This window comes from Nerophis lumbriciformis, linkage group LG06, assembly GCF_033978685.3.
Source record: "Nerophis lumbriciformis linkage group LG06, RoL_Nlum_v2.1, whole genome shotgun sequence".
Taxonomy (NCBI): domain Eukaryota; kingdom Metazoa; phylum Chordata; class Actinopteri; order Syngnathiformes; family Syngnathidae; genus Nerophis; species Nerophis lumbriciformis.
Genome location: NC_084553.2, coordinates 24452862 through 24470950, shown reverse-complemented (window position 1 = coordinate 24470950; position 18089 = coordinate 24452862). Strand labels below are relative to the sequence as shown.

Genomic DNA, 18089 nt, shown 5'->3' with positions numbered 1-18089 from the left:
TAAACAACCAACAGTATGTCAGAAAGCTAGCTAAAACGGTACACATATTCATAATATAGTATACATTTTAACTGACCTTTATTTTACTATTTTTGTCTTTTTTTAGGTGGCTAAAATACGCGGTGCTGCTGACCGCCGTCTAACGTTACGTGTGATATATTGACTAACGTAACCCTGCTTGAAAAAAATCACTGAACAAAAAGTATGAATAAGGTAGTGAACTGCAACAGATTCCCATGTTTGCAATAACGTTATAACGTTAGCAGTGAGTTTACAGCCTCACTGATTTAACTACACAGCAAATAAAAGTCACGTTACTTAGCCAATAAACGTTATCTTACATTCAAAACTTACCGTTCTTTGTGCAACTTCAAATGCCGGACGAAGTTGGAAGTTGTTGCCTCTCCATCAGTAATTTTCGAACCGCATGTGTTGCATACTGCAAACCGTTTTGTGTTGACCACCTCGTAATTTTTATACCCAAACAAAATTATTTTAGGTATCATTTTTTGTTCACTGGCGTGTGGTTTGGACATGTCTTCTTCGTTGGTTGTCCTGCAATTTGATTGGATGAATGCTGTGTGATGAAAACAAAGTAGATCTAATTTGATTGGCTGTTGTACTGAGACCACACCAGCTGACACACGCAACGCTGATAGACAAGTACACAATGAAAAATACGGAGCGCTCCCGAATAACTTTGTCATCTTTGGGTTTTGGGGAAAGTAGCAAGTCATGTCAAGTCATGTCAATTCAAAAGGCTCAAGTCCAAGTGAAGTCACAAGTCATTGATGTTAAAGTCTAAGTCGAGTTGCAAGTCTTTTTACATTTTGTCAAGTCGAGTCTAAAGTCATCAAATTCATGACTCGAGTCTGACTCGAGTCCAAGTCATGTGACTCGAGTCCACACCTCTGGTATCAAGTGTGGTATCAAGTGTAGTATCAAGTGTGGTATCAAGTGTAGCATCAAGTGTGGCATCATGTGTGGCATCAAGTGTGGTGTCAAGTGTGGTATCAAGTGTGGTATCAAGTGTGGCAAAATTATGAAATGTCCTTTGTACAACATATTATAAATACACATTATACACAACATAAACACAGTTCAATTATATACACAGTAAAGGCATGTGAAATATCCTTGTACACGTGTTAAACCTTTGTATCAATTTTATACTATATACAAACAATTATACTTCCATTATTATTTATATCCCACATTTAGTTTTTAATTAACATTGATCATAGTATTAACTACTGTGTTGATTCAACAGTGATATATTTTTCCAAGACAGTGGTCTTAAAGTGTTTTTTAAATGTGTGAATGGAACTGGAACATTTTAAGGAATCATCCAAGCTGATCCACAGTTGAACCCCCCTGACAGGTGTGGTATCAAGTGTAGTATCAAGTGTAGTATCAAGTGTAGCATCAAGTGTGGTATCAAATGTAGTATCAAGTGTAGCATCAAGTGTGGTATCAAGTGTGGTATCAAGTGTAGTATCAAGTGTAGCATCAAGTGTAGCATCAAGTGTAGCATCAAGTGTAGCATCAAGTGTAGCATCAATTGTGGTATCAAATGTGGTATCAAATGTGGTATCAAGTGTGGTATCAAGTGCGGTATCAAGTGTGGTATCAAGTGTGGTATCAAATGGAGTATCAAGTGTGGTATCAAGTGTGGTATCAAGTGTAGCATCAAGTGTAGCATTAAGTGTGTTATCAATGTAGTATCAAGTGTGGTATCAGGTGTGGTATCAAGTGTGGTATCAAATGTAGTATCAAGTGTGGTATCAAGTGTAGTATCAAGTGTAGCATCAAGTGTGGTATCAAGTGTGGCATCAAGTGTGGCATCAAGTGTGGCATCAAGTGTGGCATCAAGTGTGGCATCAAGTGTGGTATCAAATGTAGTATCAAGTGTGGTATCAAGTGTGGTATCAAATGTAGTATCAAGTGTGGTATCAAGTGTGGTATCAAGGGTGGTGTCAAGTGTAGTATCAAGTGTGGTATCAAGTGTAGCATGAAGTGTAGCATCAAGTGTGGTATCAAGTGTGGTATCAAGTGTGGCATCAAGTGTGGCATCAAGTGTAGCATCAAGTGTAGCATCAAGTGTGGTATCAAATGTAGTATCAAGTGTGGTATCAAGTGTGGCATCAAGTGTGGTATCAAGTGTAGTATCAAGTGTAGCATCAAGTGTGGTATCAAATGTGGTATCAAGTGTGGTATCAAGTGTGGTATCAAGTGTGGTAACAAGTGTGGTATCAAATGTAGTATCAAGTGTAGCATCAAGTGTGGTATCAAATGTGGTATCAAGTGTGGTATCAAGTGTGGTATCAAGTGTGGTAACAAGTGTGGTATCAAATGTAGTATCAAGTGTGGTATGAAATGTAGTATCAAGTGTGGTATCAAGTGCGGTATCAAGTGTGGTATCATCGGCCTTGCATGACAAGAAAAGGCAGTTGAAGACGCGGGCAGTGATGAGTGCTGAGTGAAGAAGGAAGAAGGAAGAAGGAAGAAGGAAGAAGGAAGAAGCTGTCACCTGTCATAGCTCCATCTGCTGTACGACATGCTCCTGTTGCTGCCGACTCCCTCCATGACTGCGGCGGCTCGACTGAGGTGCGCGTGAAACGGAGGACAGAAAGAAGGCGCGTGACGGCGGCAGAGACCCGCAGGAATCCTGCTGTTAAGACATAAAGGGAACCCGCGAGCTGGGATCGATGGTGATATACTAGCGCGCGTGCTCGCGGCTTCCGCCTGATTAAAAGGGCGGGGCTTACGTCACGTCAGGACGCTCTTCACTCACTTGGCGTGTTGAGTGCAGCACTAAATGTTCAATTCGCACCTTTGCATGTGAAAACAATGAATAGAGGCGGCAGACACACTGCATGGAGACAAATATCATAGGCTTTATAATAATATAACCCAGTAACATTAGAGCTGGCCCATAACTGCTGGACCATAAATAAACAAACAAAAAAAACACTCAAAGTTGCCCACTTTTTACATTTGTATTGTATTAAAAATGTTTTAGTGAATAACCTTGTCGAATTAAACGTATAGGGCAAGGGTGCCCAAACTGTTTGCTGAGAAATCGAATGATGCAGGGCCCACTCTGATACATTTTGTACATTTAAGATGCATTTTTTTCTGGTCTTTTTTTTTTTAATTGAGACAAAGATTATTTATATATTTAATATTGGTTTGCTTACCATGATATATTATTTATTTATTATTTATTTGTTCACTGTTCTTATTTTTTTTTTTTATAAATTTATTTTTATTTTTTGTCCTGTCCAGCTTCTCAGGCAAATCATATAGTTGATGTAGATGCCCATATCGGCTGTTCAGATTTACTTTACAAAAGAGAAGTGTAGGATACTTCTCTTCTTGCCTTATTTGTATTTGACTTTATTAAATGTATTTATATTATCATTTGGTGCAGCCGGGCCGGAGCAGGAGGCTATAGAAAGAGAAAAAAAGGAAGACAGAGGGGGAAATTGTGGGGACAAGAGGGGGATTAGACAGAGAGACAAAAACAACAACAGCAAACACAACAGCAACAACAACAACAACAATAGAGCAACATCAGCAAATAGGACATGTACAAATATGATGGTAAAAGTGATAGCAAAGAAGCATTTAGCGAAATAAATAATAATACAGAAATGACAATGAGCATTATTACACTACAAATGGAGCAATACAAATACCAATAGAAATAGCGCTATTGATAATGAATAATACCAATGATTTACCTCTATTATATATATTATTATATATATAATAGATTATATATTATATTATATTATATATATAATATATAATCTATTATATTATATATTATATATTTGTTCACTGTTCTGTTACAGAGAACTAGGAAATTGGATAAAATCGCTATGGTATGAAAAGGGGTAGGATTAAATAAGCTCAGCTTCTTCCTACTCCTTTTCGGACATGCTGTAATGAAACAACTGGAAATGTGTGATGCATCACATTGTATCGTATGCAGGGGCGCCGCTAGGGATTTTGGGCCCCATGAAAAGAATCTTTACAGGGCCCCCAACACAGTGTCATTATTTTTTCTGTATTATAATTTCATCATCATTAGGGGCCTCTCTGGGCCCCCCTCCATCATGGGCCCCTAGAATCCGTCTCCTTTACCCCCCCTTTTCGGCGCCCCCTGGCATGTTTGAAATAAACTGAAACTGAACTGAACTGAACTGAACAGAACAAGGATATTCAAGTAAATTATTTTGAGGCCAACATTTCCAGACAGACTTCTCTTTTTACTATTCTTATTTTGTATATTCTAGTGAATCTGCAACATTTGATTCTGGTCTATTTATTTGTGTCAGCGTTACAGGAGCACTCTGCTGTTTTTAAGGCCCTTTCTGCAACAACAACAAAAAAGCCAGTCAAAGATCATCTCTATGACAGCACTCTTATTTTGTTGTTGTTTAAGAATCTGCTGGAAACATGTGAGTCGCACATATTTTTTTAACTGAACTTGCGGGCCACGAGTTGAATAGCCCAAATGATAAAACAAAAAAAGAGGATTTACAATAGAACCTTGAGGAACACCACTAGTATAACTCTGACTACTGACTGCATCTGAAGTAAACAAGCTATATACAACAACACCTCAGTTACATAAATCACATCATGAAACATTTTAACCCAAAAAGGAGAGGACCTAAAAGGGTGCCTGAAGAACGCCTCAGTTATCTAAATCACAAGTTTGGACCCCAGTGATCTGTTTGCTAGAGTAACCCGCGTGGTTCAGTCCCTGCTTGTTCAGTTCCGCACAGGACTTGCTAGCATGAGAGACAAGCATGCTAACTATCGAGCTAAAAGCCCAAACTTTTAACCCCGGTATAGCTCGGTTGGTAGAGTGGCTGTGCCAGAAACTTCAGGGTTCCAGGTTCGATCCCCGCTACTGCCGTTGTGGGCAAGACACTTTACCCACCTGCTGCCAGTGTCACCCACACTGGCTTAAAAATGTAACTTAGATACATACTATGTAAAGTGCATTGAGTCACTAGAGAAAAGTGCTATATAAATATAATTCACTTCACTCTTTTAGGGATTTGCTGCAAAAATGTTTGTCTCCCAAGTTTTGAACTGGCATCGTTCCCGGGCCGGATTTGGGCCCAGAGCTGCTCGTTGGATAGCACTGCAGAACAATTGAGGTCAATCAACATATGCTTAACATCTACATCTTAGCTTTGTTTTAAAAGTATGAAAGAAAATTAAAATATTGAGATATTACATTTGATACATCTTATTATTATTCTCCATACATCCATTTTTTACCGCTTGTCCCTCTCAGGGTCACGGGGGTGGCTGGAGCCTATCCCAGCTGCATTCGGGTGGAAGGCGGGGTACACCCTGGACAAGTCGCCACCTCATCGCAGGGCCAACACAGATAGATAGACAACATTCACACTCACATTCACACACTAGGGCCAATTCAGTGTTGCCAATCAACCTATCCCCAGGTGCATGTCTTTGGAGGTGGGAGGAATCCAGAGTGCAGAGGGAACCCACGCAGTCATGGGGGAAACATGCAAACTCCACACAGAAAGACCCTGAGCCCGGGGATTGAACCCAAGACCTTCTTATAGTGAGGCACACGCACTAACCCCTGTTCCACCGTGCTACCTATTATTATTATCGACTAATATTATTATTCCACCACCTAAAACCTTTTTAAGGGCTTTAGCACACTTGAAAAAGTATCATCTCTTGCAAGAAATGTGTGCACATCTCATAATGACAACACATCATCAAAGACCATACATAGTAAGATGATTAGGTCATCGGCCATTTTGGTTTTCAAGTCCCATTTGAGGGGCTATTTGGGCCAGTTCCATTTTTTTATTTTCGGTATAAACTTATAATCCAGAATGTTTTTATTTTGTCTTTACAATGTGTCACGGGCCATTAAAAAGCAAGCTATATGCCATTCGGTCCTTTAATTTGCATTGTCGGCAGTAAGTCAAGTCTGTTTACGGCAAACGATGGCCTCCACCAAGGCTGCCTTTTGGCACACGTTTAATGCATTATTTTTTTCCATCCGCCGCCTCAGGAGGGGGAAGCGGTGCACTGTCAAAACCGTGTATGGTAGGGATGGTGTTCTGCTGACCTCGACTGCGGATGTTGTGGATCGGTTGAGGGAATACTTAGAAGACCTCCTCAATCCCACCTACACGTCATCCAATGAGGAAGCAGTGCCTGAGGACTCCGCAATAGGCTCTCCTATTTCTGGGGCTATAGTTAAAAAGCTCCTCGGTGGCAGGGCACTGGGGGTGGATGAAATACGCCCAGAGTTCCTCAAGGCTCTGGATGCTGTGAGGCTGTCTTGGTTGACAAGACTCTGCAGCATTGCGTGGACATTGGGAGCGGTAGCTCTGGATTGGCAGACTGGGGCGGTGGGTTCTCTACAAACCCCGTTTCCATATGAGTTGGGAAATTGTGTTAGATGTAAATATAAACGGAATACAAAGATTTGCAAATCATTTTCAACCCATATTCAGTTGAATTTGCAACAAAGACAACATATTTGATGTTCAAACTGATAAACAATTTTTTTTTTTGCAAATAATTATTAACTTTAGAAATTGATGCCAGCAACACGTGACAAAGATGTTGGGAAAGGTGGCAATAAATACTGATAAAGTTGAGGAATGCTCATCAAACACTTATTTGGAACATCCCACAGGTGAACAGGCAAATTGGGAACAGGTGGGTGCCATGATTGGGTATAAAAGTAGATTCCACGAAATGCTCAGTCATTCACAAACAAGGATGGGGCGAGGGTCACCACTTTGTCAACAAATGTGTGAGCAAATTGTTGAACAGTTTAAGAAAAACCTTTCTCAACCAGCTATTGCAAGGAATTTAGGGATTTCACCATCTACGGTCCGTAATATCATCAAAGGGTTCAGAGAATCTGGAGTATCACTGCACGTAAGCAGCTAAGCCTGTGACCTTCGATCCCTCAGGCTGTACTGCATCAACAAGCGACATCAGTGTGTAAAGGATATCACCACATGGGCTCAGGAACACTTCAGAAACCCACTGTCAGTAACTACAGTTGGTTGCTACATCTGTAAGTGCAAGTTAAAACTCTCCTATGCAAGGCCAAAACCGTTTATCAACAACACCCAGAAACGCCGTCGGCTTCATACATACAGGTTTTGGAGCAACATATGTTTTGGAGCAACATATGTTGCCATCCAAGCAACGTTACCATGGACGCCCCTGCTTATTTCAGCAAGACAATGCCAAGCCACGTGTTACATCAACGTGGCTTCATAGTAAAAGAGTGCGGGTACTAGACTGGCCTGCCTGTAGTCCAGACGTGTCTCCCATTGAAAATGTGTGGCGCATTACGAAGCCTAAAATACCACAACGGAGACCCCCGGACTGTTGAACAACTTAAGCTGTACATCAAGCAAGAATGGGAAATAATTCCACCTGAGAAGCTTGAAAAAAATGTGTCTCCTCAGTTCCCAAACGTTTACTGAGTGTTGTTAAAAGGAAAGGCCATGTAACACAGTGGTGAACATGACCTTTCCCAACTACTTTGGCACGTGTTGCAGCCATGAAATTCTAAGTTAATTATTATTTGCAAAAAAAAAATAAAGTTTATAAGTTTGAACATCAAATATCTTGTCTTTGTAGCATATTCAACTGAATATGGGTTGAAAAGGATTTGCAAATCATTGTATTCCGTTTATATTTACATCTAACACAATTTCCCAACTCATATGGAAACGGGGTTTGTATATAAAAAGGGGAACCCGATGGTGTGTTCCAACTATCGTGGGATCAAACTCCTCAACCTTTCCGGTAAGGTCTATTCAGGAGTACTGGAGAGGAGGCTACGTCGGATATTTGAACCTCGGATTCAGGAGGAGCAGTGTGGTTGTGGAACTGTAGACTAACTCTATACTCCCGGCAGGATCCTTGAGGGTGCATGGGAGTTTGTCCAACATGTGTTTTGTGGACTTGGAGAAGGCATTCGACCGTGTCCCTCGAGAAGTCCTGTGGAGAGTGCCCGAGAGTATGGGGTATAAGACTGCCTGATTGTGTCGGTCCACTTCCTGTATGATCAGTGTCAGAGCCTGGTCCGCATTGCCGGCAGTAAGTCAGACCTGTGTGCAGTGAGGGCTGCCCTTTGTCACCAATTCGGTTTTCTAACTTTTATGGACATAATTTCTCGGCGTAGTCAGAACGTTGAGGGGATCCGGTTTGGTGGCTGCAGGATTAGGTCTGTGCTTTTTGCAGATGATGTGTTCCTGAATTCTGATGGCTTCATCTGACCAGGATCTTCAACTCTCACTGGATCGGTTCGCAGCTGAGTGTGAAGCGACTGGGATGAAAATCAGCACGTCCAAGTCCATGGTTCTCGCCCGGAAAAGGGTTGAGTGCCATCTCCAGGTTGGGGAGGAGACCCTGCCCCAAGTGGAGGAGTTCAAGTACCTCAGGGTCTTGTTCATAAGTGAGAAAAGAGTGGATCATGAGATCGACAGGTCGATCGGTGCAGCGTATGCAGTGATGCGTACCCTGTATCGATCCATCGTGGTGAAGAAGGAGCGAAGTCGTAGGGCAAACCTCACAGTTTACTGGTCGATCTACGTTCCCATCCTCACCTATGGTCATGAGCTCTGGGTTATGACTGAAAGGACAAGATCACGGGTACAAGCGGCCAAAATGAGTTTCCTCAGTCTGGTGGCAGGACTCTCCCTTAGAGATAGGGTGAGAAGCTCTGCCATCCGGGAGGAGCTCAGAGTAAAGCCGCTGCTCCTCCACATCAAGAGAAGCCAGATGAGGTGGTTCGGGCATCTGGTCAGAATGCCCCCCGAACACCTCTCTGGGGAGGTGTTTAGGGCACGGCCGACCGGTAGGAGACCACAGGGAAGACCCAGGACACAGTGGAGAGATTATGTTTCCCAGCTGGCCTGGGAACGCCTCGGAATGCCCCAGGAAGACCTGGTGAAGTAGCTGGGGAGAGGGAAGTCTGGGCTTCTCTGCTTAGGCTGCTGCGCCTGCAACCCGACTTCGGATAAGCAGAAGCAGATTTGGTCACATTTTCAGTAGACCCAAAATAAATTCATAAAAGAACCAAACTTCATGAATGTTTTTAGTGACCAACAAGTATGTGCTCCAATCACTCTATCACAAAAAAATAAGAGTTGTAGAAATGATTGGAAACTCAAGACAGCCATGACATTATGTTCTTTACAAGTGTATGTAAACTTTTGAACACGACTGTATATACATACATATATAACATGTATTTTGAAGAAAATGACTAAAAATCCGCTATTTACATCTGGATTATGAGCTGATCTTATTCAGAATCAGATGACGTTAAGAATGCTGGCACATTTAATATACCGTGGCTATAAATTATAATGACACATTGTTTGATATGAAATCTGTCTCCATGTGATACAGTTTAATAATAAAAGAAAACCCACCCGGCTCAATGAAATATTTTATTTCAGCATCAGAAAAGCTCAACACAAAAAGACACTATGGAAGAAAAAGGAAAAAATCAGTATGATTTTGATATGCATTAGCATTTTAACACTGGGAGTATTGTAGCTTAGAATTATACATTTTTGTTGATTATTAGTACTCCAATGCTAAACCTCTTCCTTATACCAGACTTGACATGGATAAATATCATCTCCATTTCTAGAAAGCATCACTTCTGCACAAAGAATCCAATTTTGTTTAAATTAGGGCAACACTATCTTAAAACAACCAAGATAATTAAATATCCCTCTTTACATATATTCACTTATAAACATATAAAAAATACCGCCAGCTCGTTTGATAAGAAAATAATGTAGAAAAGTAGAAACATTTCATCAAGTCTGTTCTAGAGATGACAAGAAGATGATATCAAAGACAAACTACAGTATCGAGAAGAGGACAGTATGCAGTGTCTAGTGATCATGACATCACAGGTGGCAGGTCCGCCATTTTACTACTTCAACTGTTTTATCCAACAGAACAATGTTGTTTAAGAATTGAACATTAATTAACTTCTATTGATTGGATTGACTCAAAGATTGTAAAGTGTTCATAGAACTCATCAAGTGGTGACTCCTTGAATTTGATACAGTTAGCGTCGATATTAAAAACAATACAGCTGCGTCTGGTCCTTGACTGAATCGCCACCAACGAAGAAGAAACATCTGTATGTGAATCTATAAGACTTCAAAAACCAACAATGAAAAAAAACAGGGGAGCACACAGCAGACATTCTATATTTGGCAATTGAGATGGAAGCAGAAGACGCAACAAAACTAAAAGAATTTAAAAGTTCCAACATTGTAGCTTTAAGGGCGTGTCTAGGCATCATTTATATACTGTACATTATCATAGTCACTTTCATATATGCAAAACCAAGCTCACACACCGTACTGTGGTGATTTAATAGTCATTAGAAATACACTTTATAAATCACAACAAATGTCACATATGTACAGTAGCAGATTAGCACATGGAAGAAAAGATGGCACAACATAAACAAAGCTCCATAAGATAAATCTCTCCGTTCCACTTGTTAACATTCGGGTTACGTCTTTTTTTTTTGTTGAGTTTTTTTTTTTTTTCATTCAATCTCAGCAGCAAGTACAAATCACTACAAGGCAAGAGAAGTCCTCCAGAGTACAAAACATATATTGGTCAGAAGGCAATGTTAAGTGTCGGGACTCTCTCGTGTGAATATGGACTATGGCTGAAGGTAGAGTGGTGTTCAGATTTTGGCATTGTCAGTTGTCCATGGTGATGTCCTGGGGACAGCCGCCCCACGCCCCCAATCCCAATATCCTAGAGGCGGAGCCTACTGGAGTCATGCACGTGGAGAAGGCAGCGGTCAGTCATCCACCAGGCAGAGTGGGCGGGGCAACAGACAAGAGAGCAGCGGTCATGAGTTACAGTGATAAGGCCGACTCAGACGATCACGCAATGGCAGCCACGTTTGTCCTTCTCTTTTCTTGTCGGCTCTGGCGACGGTGGACATTCCTGCTCTTGGAACTTTCTGGGGGTTTGGAGAGGGGAAAGAAACATCTTAGTTTGAATTCTCTCAAGTCAGGTTTTAGGGGAAGAATATGCCTCCAAAAGCCTCAAAACAACTTTGGACTTTCAACTGGTTGACTGCATGGCTTACAAAAACCTCTGTTCTGCCAGATTGATTTTTCTTTGGCTATTAAAGGCTACTTTTTTCAAAGCCCTGTGGCTTATGAAACGGTGAAACTAATCTATGAATTTTTCTTTGCTAACTGCCATAATGTTTTGTACAAAACAAACTTATATAGTAGTAACACGACAAGACTGAAAAGGTCTGTTATTATTTGTACTATGGCGTCATCTTTGGGTTATTTGTTTAGTGCCTTGAACCAGAAGTACAAGGGCCATTCCGTCTACTAGTTTGGGTTTGAGTCTATTTCGAACATGCAAGCATACAACATGATACATCACAAATTCCAGTTTCTCTTTTCAACATGTTCGAAAAGGAGTAGGAAGAAGCAGAGCTTATTTAATCCTACCCCTTTTCTTTTACATAACAGTTGCTAAAACTTTTGTTCACTTCCTGTTCTCAATTTATTCACAATATACTCAATAAGTAATCACAATAAAAATAAATAATAATTGGTGAAGTAAGTTATATTTCATATGGTGAGATGAGTAAGATTATTTTGAGAATGAATGAATGGATGGATGAAAAAAATTGAGAATGTTTATCATGGTTCTTCTTCTTTGTACTTTGTAAACACTTTAAGTTTGAAGAGTTTCTTGAAGTGGATCATATAAGTACATTGTTTGATTGCTTTGCTTAATCCATTCCATAATTTAATTCCACATACTGATATACTGAAGGTCTTAAGTGTTGTACGTGCATACAAGAGGTCGTGCATACTAGAGGTCCATAGCGTTGCTACCCATATGGATTCTTCACTCATTACTCCAAGCAACGTTTGTAAGTTTTACAATACAACTAAAACAATGCATACTTACTAAACCGCCACATTTTTGATTGTTTGGAAAGCATTAGGTAATATGCTAACACGTTTACAAGTGTCCGCGTTAGTATTAACTTACAATGGCATTCTTTTTGTAGTGTTTCAGTTTCACAAATTTTTCAGTAAATTAACCAAGACCTCACCGTGGCGTTATTGAGTCTGTTTAGCTGATTGGAGAGCAAGCTTCCGCAGCTAGTGGGTCCATGACGATGACTTCTGTTTTGTTTGATAAGCCGTTTGGAAACAATATGATATGGTGTGTAAATTAACATTGATAAAATATTTCTGTGTAAATTAGTAATTTCACAATGTATATACTGTATATGTGGCTTATAGTCCGGAGCGACTAATATATGAGAAAAAAATAATTTTATTCTAAAATTTAATAGATGCGTTTTATGGATTTTGCGCTCTATAATCCGGAAAATACAGTAACTTACATTTATGGTATTATTGTTTTGTTATTGTGGATCCCCATCAGCCTTCTTTGGGTCCCCTAGCACATATACTGTACATAATAATACAGTACATAACAACATAACACAGTTTTGGTAAACTTACGTTAGACATTTGCTACATTTCATAATAACCCACTGTACATTTAATCATACAAAAGCACATGTTGCATTAAAATATTGTTAGTGTTAAACGGTGGTTATCTTATTTTTACACTTGGTGAGAGGTTTGAGGCAAACAGTGCTTTATTAATACAAACACAGGTTAACCTATTTTTACACTTGATAAAAAGTGAGATTTTTTTGGTTGCATGCAACATAAATTGCATGCCTTTGTTATTCATCATTAACAGTGTTTTATTGTTTTTATGTTTGATATTAACTAGTTTTGCGGGATATATAAAATATAAAAATTTGGTCGACAATAGAGCATTTATTACTATCGTTATATTGTGATAATGATGACACATTCTAGCTGTGTTGCACAAATTTGACAGAGGCAAGCGAACGAAGGCAACCTCAACGCAATGTCCACACTAGCGATCTAGCGGCTAATGTCCCTCCACGGTGCAGGCTTTAAATCGCTAATCCTCGCTTCCATGACAGAAACTAACCTGTGCTTCGATGCTAAACATGCAAAAGTACACATCATGGAAAGATGCAAAAAAGCATAGCTGACCACTAAGCTAGAGCTCTTGAATTTAAACAAGGGTGAGCAGACCGATACAACATAGACAGTAGTTATAAGTATATCGTCGATACTACAGTAATTAGTTCAATTTTTTTTATCATCACACAATCCTTTGTCGTTTTTGTTGTTGTTTACTAACTCAGTAAATAAGAGCCACTAATAGTTTTTTTGCGTTTGTTCAGTCATTTTGCACTATTGACAGTATTATACAGTTGTATGTAAAAGGGAATAAGGAATCATTCAAATATTAATTGATATTGTTGCAACCCACAGCTTGTGTTTTTGTCAGGTACAGTCATTCCATAATTTAAAGTCATTCAATCATTTATTCATCCTTTCATTTTCTACTGCTTGTCCCTTTCGGAATCGCGGGGGTGCTGCAGCCTATCCCAGCTAATGATCCTGAACATTTCAACTATGTTTTAAAAAAATAATTTTAAAAAACATTGGTATGACCAATTCTGCTCCTACTTGGTATTGGGTCGATACACAAGATTGTAAAATAGCCCAAAACTATATGTCGTTGTGGCTTGTGCAGCCCTTTGAGACACTTGTGAAAGGGCTAAATAAATAAACTTTGATGGATGGATGGATGATTGGTTGATTGAAAACTAATGCAAAGTATCCAAACAGAAGTGTAGATAGAAACATTATGCATCAGAAAGTAACCAGCTAATAACAAAAAATTAGCAAGTGGATTAATAATAGTTTTGAGAAAATAATGCAACAGGAAATGACACAATATGTAATCACTTACCGGTACGTCAGCAGCCAAGTTTTGGAGCCTTTAAAACCTGTTTTGTAATAATTTTATTATCATTTACATACCAAATAATACAGTATATTGTGATATATATCACAAGAGGCTGCAACATATATTGTGATATATATCATTGGCCATCCCTACTACTAACATAAATGTACTAATTTTTATACTTGTATGAAATACACAAATAAATGACCATGAAGGATATCAAAATGTTACTTAAAACACTTTTGTGTTTGTGCTTTTAATGTGTGCTGTCCTTTTTGATCCATCCATCCATCCATCCATCCATCCATCCATTTTTCTACTGTTTGTCCCTCTCGAGGTGCTGGAGCCTGTCCCAGCTGCATTTGGGCGAAAGAATGTTGTCTGTCCTTTCTGATGACATTTCAAAATACAGATTATTTTCAACCTTACAGGCTACATTTTATTGTAATTTGGAAACTTTCTCAGTGAGAAACAGCATAAAATATACACTCTCTTGAACCTTCATTAGGTCCACCTGCAACATATAAAGAGGTGTTGCTAAGTAACCAAAATGTCCAAATCACCTCTTAGCATATCACAGGATACTTTGACACCACCCGCAGTAATGCTGAAAAGTGATCGTTATCTTTGTAATTACTGAAAAATGGATTCTTGTATAAAATGATATTAGATAATACATATCTACCTAAAAGATTTGGGCTCGCGATTACATTTTTACTGCATACTGTATGTTTTTGCTCACTGCACTAAGATTGTCTGGAAAAAGTCACAAAAACTCATAATGAGCAAACAAAATAGGCAACCAACCTGATTACTCGAACAAGTTCATGGAAAGCCTGGTCGACGTTCATGCGGATTTTGGCTGAAGCCTCCATGTATGTGACCTTTAACTGTCTGGCCAGCTGCTGGCCCTCCTCTTGGGTTACCTGAGGGGACAGGCAGGGTAAACAAAAACAGGTCCTAAACGTACTCGCACACGCACGCATGCATGCAACTCTCAAAACTGGATTTGATATTAATATCATTTCAAAAAAGACCATCTCTCGGTGATACTGCTGCCTTTCACATTTTTAGAAAATATGTTTAAAAAAAGATGCTTTTGTAATTATTACCACATTTTAATTCTAAATATTAGTCAATGTTTGCACTTGTTTATTAAAGGGGACCTATAATGAATTTTGTATTTTCTGACTTATAAATGTTGTTACAATGTTGGACACTCGTGTTAAGCCAGTGTTTGTGAATGTTAAAGCCAGGGCCCACTGTTGGTCCACGAGCGCCCCAGAAATATCGATTTCTCAGTTTGGGCCGCGGCGGTACTCATTTGTAATATAATTTTTCACGTCTTGTAGCAGTAATGACAATATCAAACAAACAGAAGAAGTGTAATGCAAAAATTATGACTAAAGTGATGAAGCTGTATTTTCATTTGCATGTTAATTTTATTGACAGTTTATTTAAGAAACATATTTATTATTATTAATTTTGTTTATTTTAGCACGACATAATTCCATGTACAGTTTTTTTTCCATAAATCATTTATGAGTCCTTTCTCCAAGCCTAAGGTTTATGTGTTAAATAAATAATAATCTGTGTGATTAACACAAGGTTCCATATCATTTGACAAGGTCGTTAAACTGAAAGTAGGTTAAATATAAACATTCAATACGATTAAAATCAAGAGTAAGATTACTAATTCAAGGTTAATATTTGAGTGGGCCCTGGAACCCTCTATATATACGGAAAAAGTTGGGCCCAATGTCAAAAAGGTTAAGAACCCCTGTGCTAAACAATACCAAAGGATCAAAACATAAAGGTTCATGTATTTGGCCGTTTTGGATGCAAGGTGCACATACTTATGATTGGTTGGTCGGTCTTAATTTCAAACACGGGTACAATTACAATATGATACATTGCATCTTTCCGGACATTACGTACATATATCAGCCTGAGAGAGAGTAGTGCTGTATGAATTTTAAGGAAACACAAAAAAAGGTAGGATAAAGTATAATTTATAACCTTAGCATGCACATAATAACATTGACGTGTGACATGCAGTGACATAAACGCTGCTAAAAAAACCTTTTTGTATGCAGAGTCTGTATCGATCAATGAGTGAACAAATGTACCTTATGTGGTGACCGAGTGAATCTATGTAGTGAAGTGAATTATATTTACAGTATATGGTTTCTCTCTGGCACTCATCGAGGGTGGACGCTCCCCTTTCCTCTCCCTTATCTCTCCTGCTTGCTTCTTTGTCTTGTCTTAACTTTTTTGTTGCCTCTTTTTGCACTGCTCTCCAAATCAACATTGGAATTATTTAACTGGCCTCAACGAAATTGACAAGATCTTGGGTTTAGTTGAACCTGCTTGTCGTGACGGAGCGGTTGTTGCTGGACACACGACAGACTCTTGGGAGAAGAAGGAGGGCCGCGTGCCTGGCGACCCTTTTCTGTCGAGGACGTGAAGATATCTACCTATTCGGAATTATGACAACAGGACATCTGCTGATTGGAGTAAACGTTGCTCTGGTTTGTCCACAAATTGGAAGTTGCTGGCAGTCTTCAAAGTACCCCAAAGCTGCCACAAATGATTGGAGGATGCGGGAAGAACTGTGGACACTCTTGTGATTTTGGATCACATCGGACTGTCTGCCCCGCAGGTTTGAGGACCAGTCATAGACAATTTAGAGTGAAAAGCAAATTTTATTTTCACTCATAAAAAAAACATTCTAACTTGGATTGTTTCCCTGGCTTCGAGACTCTCCCGTAGGACAATGCAGCGAAGACACAACAAACTCCCTTCTTGTCTCTCATGGGCACACACTTCTTGTTGTTGACTTTGGACTAGCGACTGCACGACATCAAGGCCGCGGAACAGAGACACACTGCAGGCTTACACACAAACATGCATCCACAAAAATATACGCCACACACATACATACCCCACCCCCCCAATCCAACGCCCTCCACGCAAATCCCATAGGGGTGATGAATGGATGGTCAGCGCCTGAGAGCTACGGCCTACCACCATGACCCCGCACTCCCTTCCCTCTGTTGCTAGATATCTCGAGATGTACGTTGTAATATGTATATGTGCTTTGCTATGGAGGTTTTTGTCCCACTCCAGACTGGGCCCCCTTAGGAGCCCAGTCTAGATTGTTTTATTTATTTATTTATTTATTTTTTACTCATCCTTCCCTAGCGTTTTACCTTTTTCCCATCTTTTACGGGGTGCCTTGTGGCGACCCATCAGCGTTCCTGTTCTGTAACCCTGTACACTGTTTGTCTAATCTTCAACGGGTTTGTGCTGAAAACAAAGTTTTGTTGTACTTGTGCAATGACAATAAACACCTATCCTATCCCTATCCTATCCTATAGCGCTTTTCTCTCAAGACTCAAAGTGCTTTACATAGTGAACCCCATTATCTACATCTTTAAGCTACATTTTAAACCAGTGTGGGTGGCACTAGGAGGAGGTGGGTAAGCGTCTTGCCCAAGGACACAACGGCAGTGACTGGGATGGGGATCAAACCTCGAACTCTCAAGTTGCTGGAACGGCGACCATACTTGCAAAAATAAAGCGGTGAGATTTGTCTTTAAAAATATGTATATAATTAACAGTGTACATTTTGCAAATGGTTGATACTTTTGGAGAGGATAAGTTGTAGAGGGATTTATTTGCAATCTGGGAAGGGCTCCAGAAATGTACAATTTGCAGACATATGCAGAAAGTAGGTTATAAAAGTGACCATGAGCAAAATGTACACAAACTTTAAACCAAACCATATCCAGCATATGTTATTCAAATGTACATGTAGACATTGATCTAAATGTAGATTAAAATCGTCATAGGTCCCCTTTAAGTAAATAAAATAATCCTAAACCATTACACTGAACAGACACACACGTTATACTACACACCATTTTAATTTCAATTTTAATTTTAATAATTATTGTCATTTGGTGGGAAATTGTATGTACTTTTTGCTATTATATTGATGAATTGATTTATGTTAGTCACGCATATAAACTATTACCTTGTGTTGTATGTAATTTGGAAGTTTAAAATTATTATTTCAAGCAAAAGGTTGACAATTTACTGGGTGCTTGTAAATTATAAACAAAAGTACTTTGAATGTATTTGTAGCACAT

At 39.4% G+C, this 18089-nt stretch overlaps 2 protein-coding genes across 2 annotated transcripts in view; both read right to left on the bottom strand.

Moving 5' to 3' along the window:
• tub (TUB bipartite transcription factor) overlaps positions 1-2692 on the bottom strand; it is a 209302-nt gene extending 206610 nt beyond the window's left edge. Inside the window, exon 1 of the mRNA XM_061963948.1 lies at positions 2531-2692. Coding sequence (XP_061819932.1) covers positions 2531-2586 — 56 coding nt within the window. The 5' untranslated portion in view covers positions 2587-2692. The remainder of the gene's footprint in view (positions 1-2530) is intronic.
• A 6792-nt stretch (positions 2693-9484) lies between these two features.
• rras2 (RAS related 2) overlaps positions 9485-18089 on the bottom strand; it is a 70341-nt gene continuing 61736 nt past the window's right edge. The window contains exons 5-6 of the mRNA XM_061963947.1: positions 14743-14861; positions 9485-11053 (exon numbers count right to left, since the gene is read on the bottom strand). Coding sequence (XP_061819931.1) covers positions 10966-11053; positions 14743-14861 — 207 coding nt within the window. The 3' untranslated portion in view covers positions 9485-10965. The remainder of the gene's footprint in view (positions 11054-14742; positions 14862-18089) is intronic.